Source organism: Larus michahellis, chromosome 6, assembly GCF_964199755.1.
Source record: "Larus michahellis chromosome 6, bLarMic1.1, whole genome shotgun sequence".
Classification (NCBI taxonomy): Eukaryota; Metazoa; Chordata; class Aves; order Charadriiformes; family Laridae; genus Larus; species Larus michahellis.
The window spans coordinates 56,771,339-56,787,248 of record NC_133901.1 but is presented as its reverse complement, the minus strand read 5'-3'; the positions used below and the strand labels follow the sequence as shown (position 1 = coordinate 56,787,248).

General features: G+C 36.2%; 1 protein-coding gene across 4 annotated transcripts in view; it reads left to right on the top strand.

Annotated features, from left to right (window-relative positions):
• The window catches only part of KNDC1 (kinase non-catalytic C-lobe domain containing 1), a 63,962-nt gene that overhangs the window by 16,643 nt on the left and 31,409 nt on the right, over window positions 1-15,910 (top strand). For 3 of the 4 annotated variants that reach the window (XM_074591867.1, XM_074591866.1, XM_074591864.1), the window contains exons 4-6: window positions 8,176-8,322; window positions 10,268-10,385; window positions 10,743-11,764. In XM_074591867.1, coding sequence (XP_074447968.1) covers window positions 8,176-8,322; window positions 10,268-10,385; window positions 10,743-11,764 — 1,287 coding nt within the window. Of the gene's footprint in view, window positions 1-8,175; window positions 8,323-10,267; window positions 10,386-10,742; window positions 11,765-12,153; window positions 12,440-15,910 lie in introns of those variants that run through there. The other variant, XM_074591868.1, reaches the window with a different exon arrangement.

Genomic DNA, 15,910 nt, shown 5'->3' with positions numbered 1-15,910 from the left:
AAAGAAATGCTTCCTAATGTCCGGTCTAAACCTTCCCTGGCACAGCTTTGAACTATCCCCATGTGTCCTATCACTGGATACCAGGGAGAAGGGCTCAGCATGTCCCTCTCCACTTTCCTTCCTCAAGAAGCTGTAGAGAGCAATGAGGTTGCCCCTCAGCCTCGTTTTCTCCAAACTAGACAAGCCCAAAGTTCTTAGCTGCTCCTCGCAGGGCATTCCTTCCAGCCCTTTCACCAACTTTGTTGCCCTCCTCTGTATGCATTCAAGGATTCTCACATCCTTCTTAAATTGTAAGGCCCAGAACTGCACATAGTACGTGAGGTGAGGCCGTATCAGTGCTGAATATAGCAGGATAATCCCCTCTTTTGACCAGCTGGTTATGCTGTGTTTGATGCACACTGAACAGGTATAAACCTGTTACTATATACATACTCAAGGATTCCTGAACTTTTGAGTCCTTTCACAAAGGTTTGGGGTTTTTTTTATTTTAAAAAAAAAAAAAAACAACAACCCACCTTCTTTCTCTCAATTGTGATGGCAACAGGTGTTGCCTTTTTACTTAGGGATGCTGATCTAATCCATTTTTGAAGAAGCACATGAATGAAATATGTATGTTACACTTTCCTTGCAAGTTTTTTCTTTTGTTTGTGGCCTATATAGTTCAAGTCCTATCACATTATACATAAGTTCTATGCCTGAATATAGAAAAAGGAGCAAGGTTTTCTTCTGTGGAAATCATTCCCCTATGAAACAATAAAACAAAAAAATTCAAATCTAAACCAGCCCCCAACCATCCTTCTGCTGCGGTAGAGGGAAAACCCAAATCCTTCCTGTTTACCCTCCTTTGTTTACATTCCTGATACATACAATGAGAGCTACCTGCTCATTTGCTATTTCGTTCACCTACAGCTGTTCTGTGAAAACTGGTGTTTTGAACGTAGTCTTAACAAGATATTATGCAGTGGGCTAAGTTCAGAAGTGTTTGGCCAGCTTTTTACATTTGCATATGTATGTTCCTTGTAAAAAAAAAAAAAAAAATTAGGAAAAAATCTACATAGATTATTACTTCAAGAAGACTGAACTGGTTACTGTACAGTAACAAATATTTTACATATTGGAGTCCTGATGTCATTGATTCATGGCATGGTAAAGGAACTGGAATGCTAGTTGAGTTTGTTGGCCCAGTGTTCTTAACTGGAAGTGTAGCTCTTCACTTCTTTAGCTCCAAAATGTGGAATAAGCATCCCCAAACACAGGATTGTGCGAATGCATTACTCTGCTTAAAGGGACAGACTTTACCAGTAGGCACCTTCTCTTAAGTTTAGAATAAAAAGAATATACTACTTTAAAAAAATAATAATAATAAAAAAACTTCAGTAACTACAAATGACATCATATTTGCCATACAATGAAAAACTTATACAGTTGAGAGAAGACAGAGCTAGTCTGCCAGCATGCATATCACTGTTTCCCAGGTTTCATTTTTCCGTGCCTACAGGGAATAAATTGTGTTAGTTTAATTAAGTGATAAATGAATTACCTATGGCAGGTAACTTAAAAGTAAGGAGGTTAATGGCTGATAAATCATAAGGAGAGTTGTGACACATGAAACTCAATTTCAAAGGGAGTTTAAAAAAAAAAAAGTGTTCAAGAAGCTTTAGAGATAAATGCATCTTAACTTTTGCTACCTAACCACTCAGGTCTCCAGCAGTTTTACTGTGATATTTTCCCTTACCTGTCATAATCATACTTCTGTTGTCCTGCAGGAGAGGAGCCAATTGGCGTGCTATTCATCTGTGTTGGGGGGCTGATCTTTGTGCTTAAGGGAGCCTGAAAATGGAAGTGTAATAAACCTGTTCTTGATTTGTGTCCTCACCCTGCAAACACATGAGTAATTTCATGCGTGTAGCATGGTTTAAATTTGATCGAACTTCTGTGTATGTTTATTGTCATGTGACTTCTTAAAGTGAAATGAATGTTTACAAAGGTGACTGCCAATGGCTCAAGGTAATATTTCAGTCTTCGCTACAATAGTTAAGGTAACAGCTTCTTGAAACTATATTGAGGTCCAGCTGAAAAGTTTGTATTTGCTGACTCTCTCTTTTTTTTCATATATTTTTCTCTCTGTGTGTTGCTCTAGATCAAGAATGCTGCTTTTCAAATTAATTACTGTATAGATGCTGGTAATTTAGTCTATGGACAGCAGTCACCTGTGTTTTACATAGCCAAATGGAAAGCCAAAACATATGGCTGTTAAAGTGGTTGCAGGTAGCATGGAGACTGCTGTAAACCTATTGTCTGATTTCTTTTTTTTTTTTTTTTTAAACAAATGCATATGTCCTATCAAAGATGATCTCCAAAAAACCTGAAAAGAGGTTTGTATACAGCAGTGTAAAGAGGTGATTAGAAGTAAGTCAAAAAACATGCAAAAGACTTACAAAAGTCTGAAAATCTAGGAATTTTTTTCCAAATCTATCAAAACACAGAAAGTCTGCAATGATTGCAGATGAACAAGACGCAACAGAGGTTTTTCTAAAGAAAGCCATAGCAGAAAAACTGTTTAATTTTTTAACCCATTTTCATCTTGTAGGACCTTCAGGAGGTTCTTACATTGCAACTCTTCTTTATCAGGAGTTATCAAAAATTTGGCTCAAATAAGAGTGTCAGTATAGACTAGTGACCAAGTTGATGAAATTAGCAGTAAAATAAATTTCCAGGACCAGATGGTGAAGCAGCATTTATAAAAGAAGCAATTACTTAGAGTAATATTCTTTAGCCTGGAAGAGAATGCCCTGAGGGAGAAGTTATGCTAGAAATCTGTGAAGTGTGCTGTGGCGGCAGACATGGAGTGAGTATTTGCCAGCCCTCATAAATGAAGAAGTAGGTGGCAACAATGAGATGAACACGGGTGGACTGAAACAGGAGGAAACACTTCTTTGTTATGCAGTAAACTGTGGAAATTCTTGATGCAAAAAATAGATGCAAAAATGTTGTGTGTGGATAAAGCTTAGATAAATTCATGGAGATAAAACAGCTGACATGAACCATTACAGAGAAGAAGCCCACAATTACAAAACAGTGAGATTAGAGTGATGTGCTAGGGAGAGTTCCTCAGTTCAAACTGAATGATATAAATAGAGGTCACAAGAAACCAAAACCTAGTAAAAAGTAGGGACTAGACAACATTCAGTCATAGCGTATGTGATAGATGCTCTTTACAAGTGCATTTCGATTTTGCTTGGTTCATTGCTCCTTATGTTGTTACAGCATTGCTTTTTACATGCTTGTATCTATAAAGCCTTGCTTGTGTTTTGCAATGTAAACTGATCACCCGACGTTCACCTAAGAATATATTAAAGCTTGAAAGCTTTCACTTAGTTGTTAGGCAAATTAAAGGCAATTTGGGAATTGAAATGCCTGCAAACTTCAGCTGTGAGCTGAAGAGAAAATCTGACCTGTAGCTGCATTTTTGTGCCTAAAAAAAATGTAGAAGTCTTTTGTGGAAGAATTTTCTCAGATAAAGCTAAGTAGCAATTTGTAGTTAGAAGGGACAAACTGCAAGTATAGCTTTGGTTTAAAATGGGTTTTTTCTAGCATTTGCTACCAATTCTAGCTAGAGTATATATTTTGTGATTAGTCTACAATGGTTTAGCACTTTTAGCACATTCTGCAGACTAATTATCTACACATTCAAAGTGCCAAATGGATAAAAAGCTAATATTTAATACAGCACCTTCCAGTAATTGCAGTTATGTGGATTTGTAATGAAGGAAAGTATTAAAAATAATAGACCTATTTCCCTTTCATTTTGTGGCTGAAGAATATTACTGTATGACTTTCTGTTGCATAAAAATATGTTGCATTTTAGAGTGAGCACCTTGAAAAAAAGACATAAGTAAATATTAAATGTTTTCTCCCGATAATAATTTTCTCAAGCATTAGCTTGAATTTGTTTATAAAACTTTGAGGTTTATAACAATACTGAAGCTTTCATTTTTGGAACCTTTAAATGCTTTGAATTGTGAAAGGGTAGAAACACCTATATGTGTACAGCAATCTCAAAAAAAGAAAAAATTTGCAAGGTAAAAATAAGGGTCAGCTATGAATGTCAAAATCCAGAATTGTCTTGCACTATTCCCATAGCTTATCGTTTAGTCAGAAATGTTTTACAGGAAGTATTAGTTCTACAATGGTCTGGCTCTTTCAGTTCTGCTGAAGACCTACATTTCTGAACTCGGTAAAATCTCAATACAAAATGTAAATGGTCGTTATTCATAATTGCAATATGCTAAATGCTTATGCAGTCACTATTCAAAAGCTCTTTTGTCAGCTTTTATCCGTAGTGTTTGTCTGCAAGCATGAGTTCCCATAGAAGCTTAGTTCTTTAGCCCTGCCAAGCAGTAATACAACTGCGCCTCTGTCACGCCCTGTGTGTAGGCTTGGAGCTTTCACTTCCTCTCCTGATCTTTCGGTTTGCAGATTTTAAATGCAGAGCAGATCATTACTGTTCTCTGATTTCACTTCCTATAATGTTAAATGATCATAAAATGGCATGCAGCAAGCCAAGTAACTTTTGATTGGAACTGACAGAAGCCTTTTTGAATATATTTCACTCATGATATAAAATTTTAACATGATGGCAGAAGCTGTCCTCTGCCTTGATAAGTGCTGCCAGTACTTAGCCTGAACGTTTTAAAAATATGTAGTAACTTCACCTTTTGAGTTTTTATCTGTTTTTCTTCTTTTCACTTTTGAGTCTTGTTTTGCCTTTGTGTCTTGGAAACCAAACATCTTGTCTTCATGTTGCCATTTTGATTTTTAAAGGACATGTTATTTCCATGGTGTCCTTCTCAGTGATGCATACAATTATGATTTTACCTACAGTTCTTGTTACATTTGCTAACTTTTGGCTAAGAGTAGATGTACTCTCTAAGACCAAATCTGGAGATCCGGTTTCCTAATGTGACTTCCTTCATTTCTCCCCATCCTTTTTAAAACTGATACTGTAGTGCAGTCTTGCCAGCACGGTCTGTGTATTTTTCTAACAAGTTACATTTAGTCTTTAACTTAAAAGTCTCATTAGGAATTGTGAAGAGGTGGTTTTGTTGCAGTTTTTTCTTTTGGTTCTTCCTTGAAATGCATGCTATTTATCCAATATTAATATTGTTATCCTGCAATGCAACAGTTCCTATAATTCATAAACTATTCTCCTTAGCTAGATTTAGGCAGGGGTTTTTTAAGTGGTAGGTTTTTTTATTTTCCCCCAGAAACTAAGGAAAAATTGTCACTGGAAAAAAGAATTTTTCCAGAAGGAAAGTTATTCGCTGCCCTTTCCTATTTGTTACTTTCCTTATAGCACACTAAAAAAAAAAAAAAAAAAAACATATTGTGAGATTATTTTCATTAAGAGCAGTCCCTTCTAGTCAGCATTAGATATTTTATCCTTATGAATTTGCTTTATTTATTGCATTTAGCACTCTGCTCTCCTTTCCCAGAAAGTGACATTTTCTTCCTAAGCTTAAGCAGCATGGTAAGTAGAAGAAGCAGATTTGACGCATAAACTTGGGGAACGCCCCACCTAGTGGATGATCACAAACTGATTTCTCATTGCTCCAGTTCAGACAGGAGACTTAAGGTTACATTGGAATATTAATCATGTTTACTGCCAGCTCAGGAAACTGGTTAAATAGCTGGATTTTCTTTCTGCTTTTTCTTGTGGGGGTGATGGTGGTGGTGTTTGGGGAGCTGGGAGAGGGGGAAGGTAAAAAGAGGATTTACATGAAAGAAAGTTTCAAGTTGGAAAAGATACTGAAGTTCTCAATAAATATTTTGACGAAAGAGATTTATTACAAGCAATGGTGATTGAAATGGCCAGCTTCAAAACTGGCTTTCATGGATGTCAGAGGAAAGGAAGTATCTCAACAGAACTATTTTCTGTGTGGGGAAAAAAGTTCTTTCTTTATTCAGTACAAGACTGGCTTTTCCCTTGTGCAAGAAAAGATGCACAGGACATCTTAAAGAACAGGACAGCAAAATGTCGAAGCCTGTCCGCTTGCTTCTCAAAGGCATTTGTGCTTTTAAAGGCAGACTAAGGGATATGAGTTAGACCCCACAGTGAAAAAAAATTATTAACTGAAAAAAGTGGGATGAGGTAATATATTGCTCTGCCCTTCCTGTTCCTGTGTCCTAAAATGTCCGCATATGTCCTCATGTGGGTGAATAAAATTTGTCAAAAGGCAAATTTTTTGTTCCCTCAAAGTAAAGTTCCTCATCTTTCTGTCTTGCTCTTAAGATTTGATATTTGAGTTGTATATAAGGAGATTATATTCAAATATGCTTTCTTATTCTGTATTATAAGAAATATTTTGTTTCTTAAAAATTTTTTAGTGAGAGAAGACTAGATAAACTCTTGTTTAGTCTTATGCGCTATGTACTTGGGATAGACACTATGTTCTGTAAATGAAATCAGACGCTGAGGAATCACACGCATCTTTGAAAGAGGCTTAAACATATAGGTAACATCCAAATGATAAAATAGCCTCAAAAGTGATGCCTCTAGACACATGCAAAATACCACTTTTGAACTGAACAAAAAGAAGAGTAAGCAGGAACAAGAATCTCTTCCACCCATATCCTTGTTCACTGAGTTTCCTGGGAGTATTCTGTTTGCTAAATGCCAAATTGGCGGGAGGTGGGGGGAAATGTTGCTTTCCTAGTAAAGCAACTCTTCTACCCATTCCTGATGTTAGGGCGGGTATAGGGAGGCTGAAACTGCTTATTCTGCTCAGAAGTACCTTCTGAATTCAAAGGTGTCCCCACACTATATGGCATTGTTTCATCTGGTATTCTGACATCACTTCGTCTGCATAGTGTGTATCCATAAATTGTACATTATGATTTTTTTTCCTCCAGTTCTTCGAGGAGTGATGCATTTCTCTCTTTTATTAAAGTAAATTTGTGGACAGAGGTGATGTCGCTTGTTGTAGATAATATCAAATACATGGAATAACTTACTAATATCAAGTGTATTAAAATAGCACAGTACAATGCTGCATTTACATAAAAAGTTCTTTAAATAGAGCTGTATTATGTTTTTAAGAGTTTGTCTTTGTTTCCTTGTTATTTTTTAACTTTATGTTCAGTTTTCTGTTATGCTGTCCGTTGAGAAATGCCAAATGACACAGTTTACTGAAATACAGTATTTAATATTTAATATTAATGTGGATGGGGTTGTGGTAACTTCAGAAAGTATGACAAAATAACTGTCTTCCCATCACCTTGTTTAGTGGGTTATTTGCTCAGGCTGGCTGCTTAGTTTTGTATCCTTTTGCTAATATAGTCCCATTTCTCTGTGAGGGAAAAAAAAAAAAGGGCAAAAAAAAAAAAAAGCCAGTTCAGTAGTCCAATAGGGCTACTGCCACTGTTTACACAGACTTGCACCTTTTTTTTTTTTTTTAAGAAGCAGAAAACTTCTAAAATTAAGAGCTAGCTGTGTTGTATGGCAAATCTAATGCATTAGTACTAGATCTAAGAAAGTTGTTTCTCACCTCCATTGTTACTGGAGCTCATCATAAGGTTGTGGGCTTTAAGAGAAGCAGAGGTGGCAAACGTGGAATATTTCTTAATTCTTTCGTGTCTTCAGAGACAAGTGTTACTGTGCTGTATGGTTTCTACTCACTTTCTTTATGCTTGATAGCACTTAAAAATACTGCTATATATAAAGTTTTTGTTAAACTATTTTTTTTTCCTCGCTAAGAGGAATGCCACTTTAGTCTCCCTGCATGCTTCTAACTTAAATATTACTTGCATATGTACTGGGGGCTGAGTTTTATATTTAACTGAAGCTGATGAACAATTATAATACTGATTACTGGCAAGGAAGAAAAAAGGCGCTAGCTGGACCCCATAGCGTTTGGGTTCTTTTTTGGTTTGGGTGGGTGTTTTTGGTTTTTTGTTTTTTTGGTTTTTTTCAACAAGACTATCCCCCAAAGCAGGGCTGAAGCCCATTTTTGTCCTCCTATTGTGTTAAAATTAAAACAGCTTTCCAGTAAGCTGTTACCTTGTAAGTTAAAAATGAAAACAGTGTAAGCTGTATCCCTAGTGATCTCAGAGTTTTTTTGGCTAGAGAGAGAAAATTGGTAGCATATTTAATGCCTTTTTTTAAACTTCATGCAGGCACACATCTATTCTTTGGGTGCAACGCTGAAAGCAGCAATAGAATATATAGTAGAACCTGAGACAGAATCAGAATTTGGGCAAGATCTGCACGCTCTACTGGAACAAATGCAAGAAGAGAATCCTGAAAATAGGCCAGATATTGAGGTAAAACTGCCCTACATAATTTTCTGTTTAAAAAAATTGACAAAAATATTTGTGCATCTGTGCTAATTAATAGAGAGGTGATCTTTATATGTAATGTGCTCAGATTTTGCAAGGAAAGTTGAAGCTTTCCCAGGCTCAGCAGAAACACTTCCTTCTTCCTACTCTAATGGAGATACAACCTGAAAGGCCCATGTAAATGTTTTATGGTGATTTGATTTTTTTCAGATTAGTTTACACAGAGACAGAGGGTCATCAGATGTTAAAGCACACGCATTATGCTCTGAAATTTGTGTGGTGGCTCAGATGATGTTTGGATTGCGTTTAAGAAGGGATGGAGGGAGCCACACCCCAGGAAACCTCTGTTCCTTGACATGTTCAACGCAGTGTTGTTCAAAGCATTACTGCTAACTAGTTTTCTCTAAATATATAGATGGTTAGTGGTATTTGATTAGGTATCTTAATTACTTTTGTATTTTATTCCATTTAGCCCTTATTTTACCTATAATTTGTAGAAATAATTTAAAGATATATAGGATTGTTCAAGATGATGTTTTCAAAGAATTTACATTCTAAATATTGACGTTGATGTGTGACAGTTTAGCTTTAATGCACTGTTTTTGCAGGCTTTCGGACTGCAACCAGGGAGTAACAGTTCTCCAAATGTGACGTTTCTTGGATTCAGTTCTTTTATTTCAGGGTAGTGCTGTCTACTTTTCTGTTTGTTGTTTTTTTTTAGTGGTGGTGGTGGTTGTTTTTTTTTCCCTGAGATGATAGCGTATATTCTAAATGGTATAGCACCTGTAATCAATACTTTGCAGAAAGAGTGCTGCAGCAGAAGAATGTATAGATGCATTTTTATAAATCCCAGGCAGGAGACCACTCCTGACATAGGGCCTGCTTGATCAACTCCTGTATTTCTATTTGCTTTTGAGCAATAGTCAGGAAAGGGATCATATAGCACTCCCTACCATCTCCAATTGGTCTGTAGTCCCTGAAAGCTATTGCTGACTAGTGGCATCAGCCCCAAAATAGTGTGGGTCAAGGCTGGTCTGGGGTAATATATGGAGGTCACTTTGTGACCATGTGTTATCTTTTTCCATTTCTTTTCCACTGGGCCCTTTCTTGGGTGGAAAGAAGTTGGGGGGAGCTATATGGAGAGGAAAACCCATGGACTTTCTTCGGTATTTCACTAGACTCCAGCACAGCTGGATACCTGTTTCACTTTTTCATGTCCTTCCTCAATCTGATACATGAACCAGCAGAGCCATTTTCTTCTTTCCACTCAAAACAGCAGAAAAGTGGTTGAGCAGGTTAATGGGGTAAGAGCAGCTTTTCAGAGCTGTATGAGGTCTCATCAGTGTTTATCTAGGAACAGTTACTGAGGAAACAGTACTAATGCCATCAAATGAGGTTCAGGCTACAGAGTAGAGAGAGATAGTACTGTTTCTTCTTCTGATCTGATAATGATTGCTTTCTCTAATTGGGAATAGAGCTTTCTAGATATTGTATTTTGCAGTTTTTTAAAAGATACAGGATTTACTTTTAATACAATTCCAGTAATAAAAACATTTGTCATACTGCCTATGTCACTCATTTCAAGTGAATCACTGGCAGTTTAAAAAATAATCCAAACTTTAACTTTTTACATTTTCAGTATGTTATAAAGGATAACATTTCAGATTAAGTTTCCTCAGTTCTTCTTAGTGTTCTAACTGTAGGCTAGAACTTGAACTGTATTAAATAATTTCATGATAGCCCATGGTAAAAAAAGAAATTAATTCAACCACATAATAGAAACACACAGTATAATGAACAGTGCAAGAAAGACCTCCAATGTAGCATCGTATAAATTCAGATGTACTGTGTGAGTTAACATGATTCACTTTAGTCAAAATTCACAAATCTATTCATTATTAAATAAGTATTTAATGCTAATTTTCTCTAGAGCATTTTGTCATTATGTGAAGAAAAAATGAAGATTGCTTCATCAAGTAACATTTGTCGAAGCCTGTCTGCTGTTGGAAGAAGAGTTCTTTCAATTGAATCATTTGGTGCTTCTCAAGGTAAGCTTAAAATGTATTTAGTCAAGAATTTTAGATTGCCTGACATATCTAATGATTTTTAAAATACTGTGTTTCTGTACTTTCCTGTTATAGGTTTCTTTCTAGATAGCAAAAAGTCTTTATTAAATATTAGGTGATTTGGGGTGGGGAGCAGGGGACATACAACTCTTAATGAACATAGTTAATACATTTAAATTGTTCTTTATGATTAAAAGTGACCCGCCCAGAAGGAGTTAATTTGTGTAACATACTGAAGATAGGTAACAGCAGTGGCAGAAAAAGCAGTATAAAGATGTACTAGGAAAGATTAGAAGGTTTAAATGGAACTTTAATGTAAGCATCTGTTTTTGCATCTAGATGTCTGTGATAACATGTGGAAGGGAAGAATGTGTCAGAGAAGTTTGGGATCTAAATTATATTCAGATGAGAAAAACAACATAGCAGGTGATTCGTCTGCAGTAGAAGATGTAACAGCTACCTGTCATAAGGACTCTTCTTCAGTTACTATGGTGACTGGCAAAGAAAGTGGTTTAAAGGAAATGCAAATTGATCTGGATAATGAGAAAACTCAACATTCTCAACTTGCAACTCAAGCTAAAAAGAGCAAAGAAGAGGACAAACATGCAGTGTATACTGACAGTTTTGCTAGTGTTGCTTTGGATGTAAAATCATGTGTTATTGACCTCGAGAGAGATGGCATTTTTAAGAAAGGTTCTTTGAGAAAAATTAAAACCTTTCCAAAGCTACCACTTGATCCTGCAGATACAAATAACTTTTTTACTTCTGTAACCAACAGTGGACCACTAGCTAGAAAAAATCACTTGCTGACAGAAGAGTCACTACCTCTAGACAATAATAATGAGGTTGTTTTTTCAAAGGGAAATCTTAATTCATTTGCTATTTGTAGTCCACCAAAAATAGAACCAAAGAATCACCAGGTTAATGATCTTCATTTAGAAGCTCCATGTGTATGCACACAGGTGTCTGGAATGAATCTAGAAGAACATATGTCACTTATTAATGATAAAAAGATAGGTTTTGCTTCATCTGATCACAAAGAAGACTGTTCTGATGCTACCTCTGAAATGCCAAATACAGCTGGTATGCTAAAAGGCCCAAATCAATCAATTGCTGGAGCAAAAATGCTAGACAATTACATGGCGTTGGAAGACTCTTCTGAAACTTTTCAAGGGTCAAATGAAAATTCTTTACCGCATTTTAACAAGATGGCTTCAGTGTTAACAACAAAACCCAGTGGGAACAGATATGGATCAAACCTAATTAGGTCTCCAGAATTAAGCAACGGTGTGGTGAGCACAAACAATAATGAAGATAATCTTTGTGGAGGCAGAGGGTCAGAAATCAAAAGTAATGAGCAGGTAGTAAAAATAAAGTCTTCATTATATAGTTGCTGTAGTCACTTATGTGGAGATGAAATGGCTTAAATACTGTGTGATTGCTTCCCCCCTCACCCTCTTTAGCATCCTGGAAGATTGAATTTTGCTAGTCTGCACACTTTAAGAGTTAATATTGAAAACATGGTGATCCTTTTTTTCCCCTCTTTAAAAGTAAAGTGTTACAGTGAATTTATGCTACTGCAAAGTCAACAGTCATTTTAAATTTTGTTTTACAAATGGAGTATATTCACTAGTGTGTTAGAATAGCATACTTAATAGTTGATGACATTTGTAAGAGAACATTACCAAAGCATATGTAGACTTTTAACTCTTTGTGTTACTGTCAATGCATAAAGTTCACTACCTTGCAGTGGACCTCCCAGGCGCTTATGAAGATTGCAGAGTTCCTGACTGTAAACCTGACCTCATTGAAATCAATGGCAATATTCCATCTGTTTCAGGAGGTGAAAAGGCTCCACTTTTTTTTTTTAATTTACGTGTGCATTTAAACTTTTGAAAATTGTACATATGCTGTATCTGTTCTGTGTTCTTAAACTACCACTTCTGTGTGTGATGTATATTTCATGATAGAATTCAGATATGTGCACAATATGATGGATATGTTGTCTCAAGCATTTCATCTTTATATACAGCCAAATAAGAAAGGGGAGAGATGATAATTAGTCTACTAGAATTTGTTGATAGATAGTTGTAGTATGGTCTCTACTTAAATTACATATTCTCAGGGTGGACAAGTTTGGTCTCTGACTAGATGGTTTTCTTGTGTGCTACACTCAAAAGAGATGAAAACGATCCATGTGATGGGAGAGCTGCTGGATAAAAATGCAGGATGGCTGATACTTCTCCAGCCTTGCTGTGACTTGATAAAAATGAGCAGCACAAACTTCACACATTTCATTTCCAGAAATTATGCTTAGGTGAAGACGTTGGTTTTTTTCTTGTCTACTGACAACTCAACTTTGTTCTCATTGCCTAATAGCCAGTCTTCCAGTCACCATCCCATGCAGTGGCATCTAGGGTTATTTTCAGTCTGTGTCCATCCCTCTTTTCACCTTGCCTGAACACCTCCACTGGAATAGTAGCATAGGAATGTAAAGAGCCCTTTTGTTCATCATAGCTAAAAAAATTAATGCAACATTGAAGATTCTGTTCTAACTGCTCTTTTCCATTTCTAGTCTCTCCTCACCTCAATAGCATGTGTGTTTATTAAATTCATAGTGCAGGACAATAGTAAATACGGATAAGTACCACGTGGCATGGTTTTGCTTTGTAAGGGAGTTACTCATTGTATGCATATTGAGTCCTTTATTTAGTTTTTAAATCCTGCAGGTGCATTCTTCAGACTCTTAAGATCCGTTTATTGTAGACAAATCTTTTTTTTTTTTTCTGTTCCCTCCCCCCCTTTCCTGCTTTGGTCTATGCAACCTTACATATTCAGAGAAGAGTGCAAAATAATAATCAGATTTATAATCATTCCAAAGTCGTCTGCTTTTGCTATCTCACTTGTTACTCTAGATTTACATGAACCTGTTTAATTCCATAGATGTGCTTGTATTTCTAGCAAGGATCATAGCAATTTCAGTCACTGACTTCTTGTGAGAAAGCTTGTTAGTATACAGAAATATAGATATGTCTCAGTATTCAAGCAACAGAAACAACTGTCTTTCATCTTACGTGCAAATTTTTTATTTTTTTTTTTCTGAATAGAGGTTTGTTGGGGTTTTTTTAATGTTAAACTGTATAAACCTAGGAATTAATTTGCATGCTTATTTGTCATGGAGTGGATGGCTATGATGAGGCTGTCAGACCACTATAAAACCACTGCAGTTATTTGTTAGGCTTTTTTGGTTTGGGGTGGTTTTGTTGGTGGTTTGGTTTTGTTTGTTGTTTTGGTTTTTTTTTTTTTCACTCCAAGAAATAAAGGCACCACACTTAAATCACTTGCCTTGAGGTGGAAGTGGGCTTACTGAAGCCTCCGCGTTAACTAGAGAGGTGTGGTGAATAAACTGCCATCGCTTAAGAACAAAAATTGAGTGTATTGATAGGGGTTCTTCTTTAAGGAGGAAAAAACATGTTGAAATAAGACCTATATTCTGTCCTTACTGGATTACTGGGACAACAGTTTAAGTCTGGGTACATGAAGACACTTTCAAGAAAATAATCTTCCTCAGAATTATAGTTTCCAAAAAATCTTGCAGGATTTAGAAGTTGTAACAAATGTCCTGTTTGTTTTTCCTGCAGCAGCACTTGAGATTGGCACAGAGAAAAGGAAACAAAAATATGTTTTCAGGTTATTCTGCTATTCTGAAGTCCTCTTTTTCTTCAGCTATTTCATTATTGATTTAAATAAAGTGTTCTTCCAGCCTGAACAGAATTTCATTCTTCCAAATAAGTAGGCTCTTAGTAGACGGGAGGTTATCCTGCTCCCACTGAATTCACAGGACAGTCACAGTGAATTAGAAAAGGTAACTGTTATTACAGTTACCCTAATAAGCAGTCTCATAATACATATGATCTGATATGAAGACAGCAGGGTGGTGGTTGTCTATGAAATCAGAGTTTTCAGTTTTCAGTAGAAAAAATGGTTTGATAGACTCATGCTCTATACTTGTTTTTTTCAGTAATGAATTCCAGCAAATGTTCAGGTTCTGCTTGTTAAAAATCTTAAGTTGGTCCTTTTAAGAAAAAAAAAAACCACCAACAAAAAACCACCACCTCTGATTATTTAACTGCTGTAGGGAGGAAAAAAAGCATTTAAATTTATCAACATGTGAGCAACACCTAAGTTTCTGAAATGGCTGTCTGTTCCGTAAGACGCTGAGCTTCTAGCCTGGTAATCTTTGTTTTCTGAAGAGGGTCATTCATTTTCAGTAGTCATTGAACTGTATGGCAGACTCTATTATAAGTCTTAGAGAAGGTGGTTTGGGTTTTTTTAACGTTTTCAGTTTCTTTTTCCTCTTCTGGAAAGCAGATTTTATTCCTCAGGCTGCTGAAACATAGCATTTTCAGCCTCTGTCTTACCTCCTGACAATTGCAAAAATAAAGCCATACTGTGTTATCCTTTATGTGAAAAAGTTACAACTGATATCTGTACGCTTTCAAGTTCCCTTTCATTTCTCTGTGACAGCATTTTACCAAATACCTAAAAATGGTTAGGTTTGTTTTTTGGGCTTTTTTTTAAAGCTAAAACTTGAGTCTGAGAGTTTGTTCATGTACTGCAAAGGCACAAAAAGTGTGAAGCCCCAATTAATGTGATTTCTGTCTTCTGGACTAAATGGAAAACACCTCAGAAGATTTACAGCGCTGCTCTTTCACTAGTTTTCTATAACAGATAAGCATGGTTGCAGCAAATAGACCTTTTAGAATAGTATCTCTAGCATCTCTTTAAATATTTCTTGTTCTTTAGAGAAAGTGCAATGCCAGTCCCATCCGGTTGAAGATCAACCTTGTCTACTCTGGAGAACAGACAGTTTTTCTTACCTGTCAATAATACTTCTCCAGTGGACAATATTTTTCTAATACCCCAACACTGCTTCTCAATGTTATGTGCTTTACTGCTAGTAAGCATTACTAAAAATACTCGCTTGCTTTTGTCTGGCTACTGCAATGTATCTTGTGAGGGTTTTCCTAGTAATTTTTATAGTTTTGCATGCCATAAATAAATATTTTTCACTTCAAGTTTGAGTGGGGATCTTTTATTTCTCTAACCTGTTTCATTCCAATCAGGTGTGTCTCATCTCTAATGCTTTTAAATGTTTCTCTGATTCAGATGCTGTGGCTTTTACATGGGAAGGGTTAACAGGAACCTGGCATATACACATTTGTTTTCTGTTGGTCATTCATATCCAGTCAAGCATGAGAGAAGTGAAAAGCCACGTAGCTAGAGAATGACACTTGAACACTGGGGAAATAACACTTGAAGGAAAGAAAAGTTGTCAATTCCCAGAATAGTACTTATTAAGAAAAGAAAAATGAAAATCTTACTTGCTTTGGCTGTTTAAAATATGCCAGCATTATGTTCATAAAATCTAGTACGTTGGCATAGTCTAAATGCTTTGAAAAGTTTGGGTTTACAGTTCTGGTACCACCAATGAAATAAAAGATCTG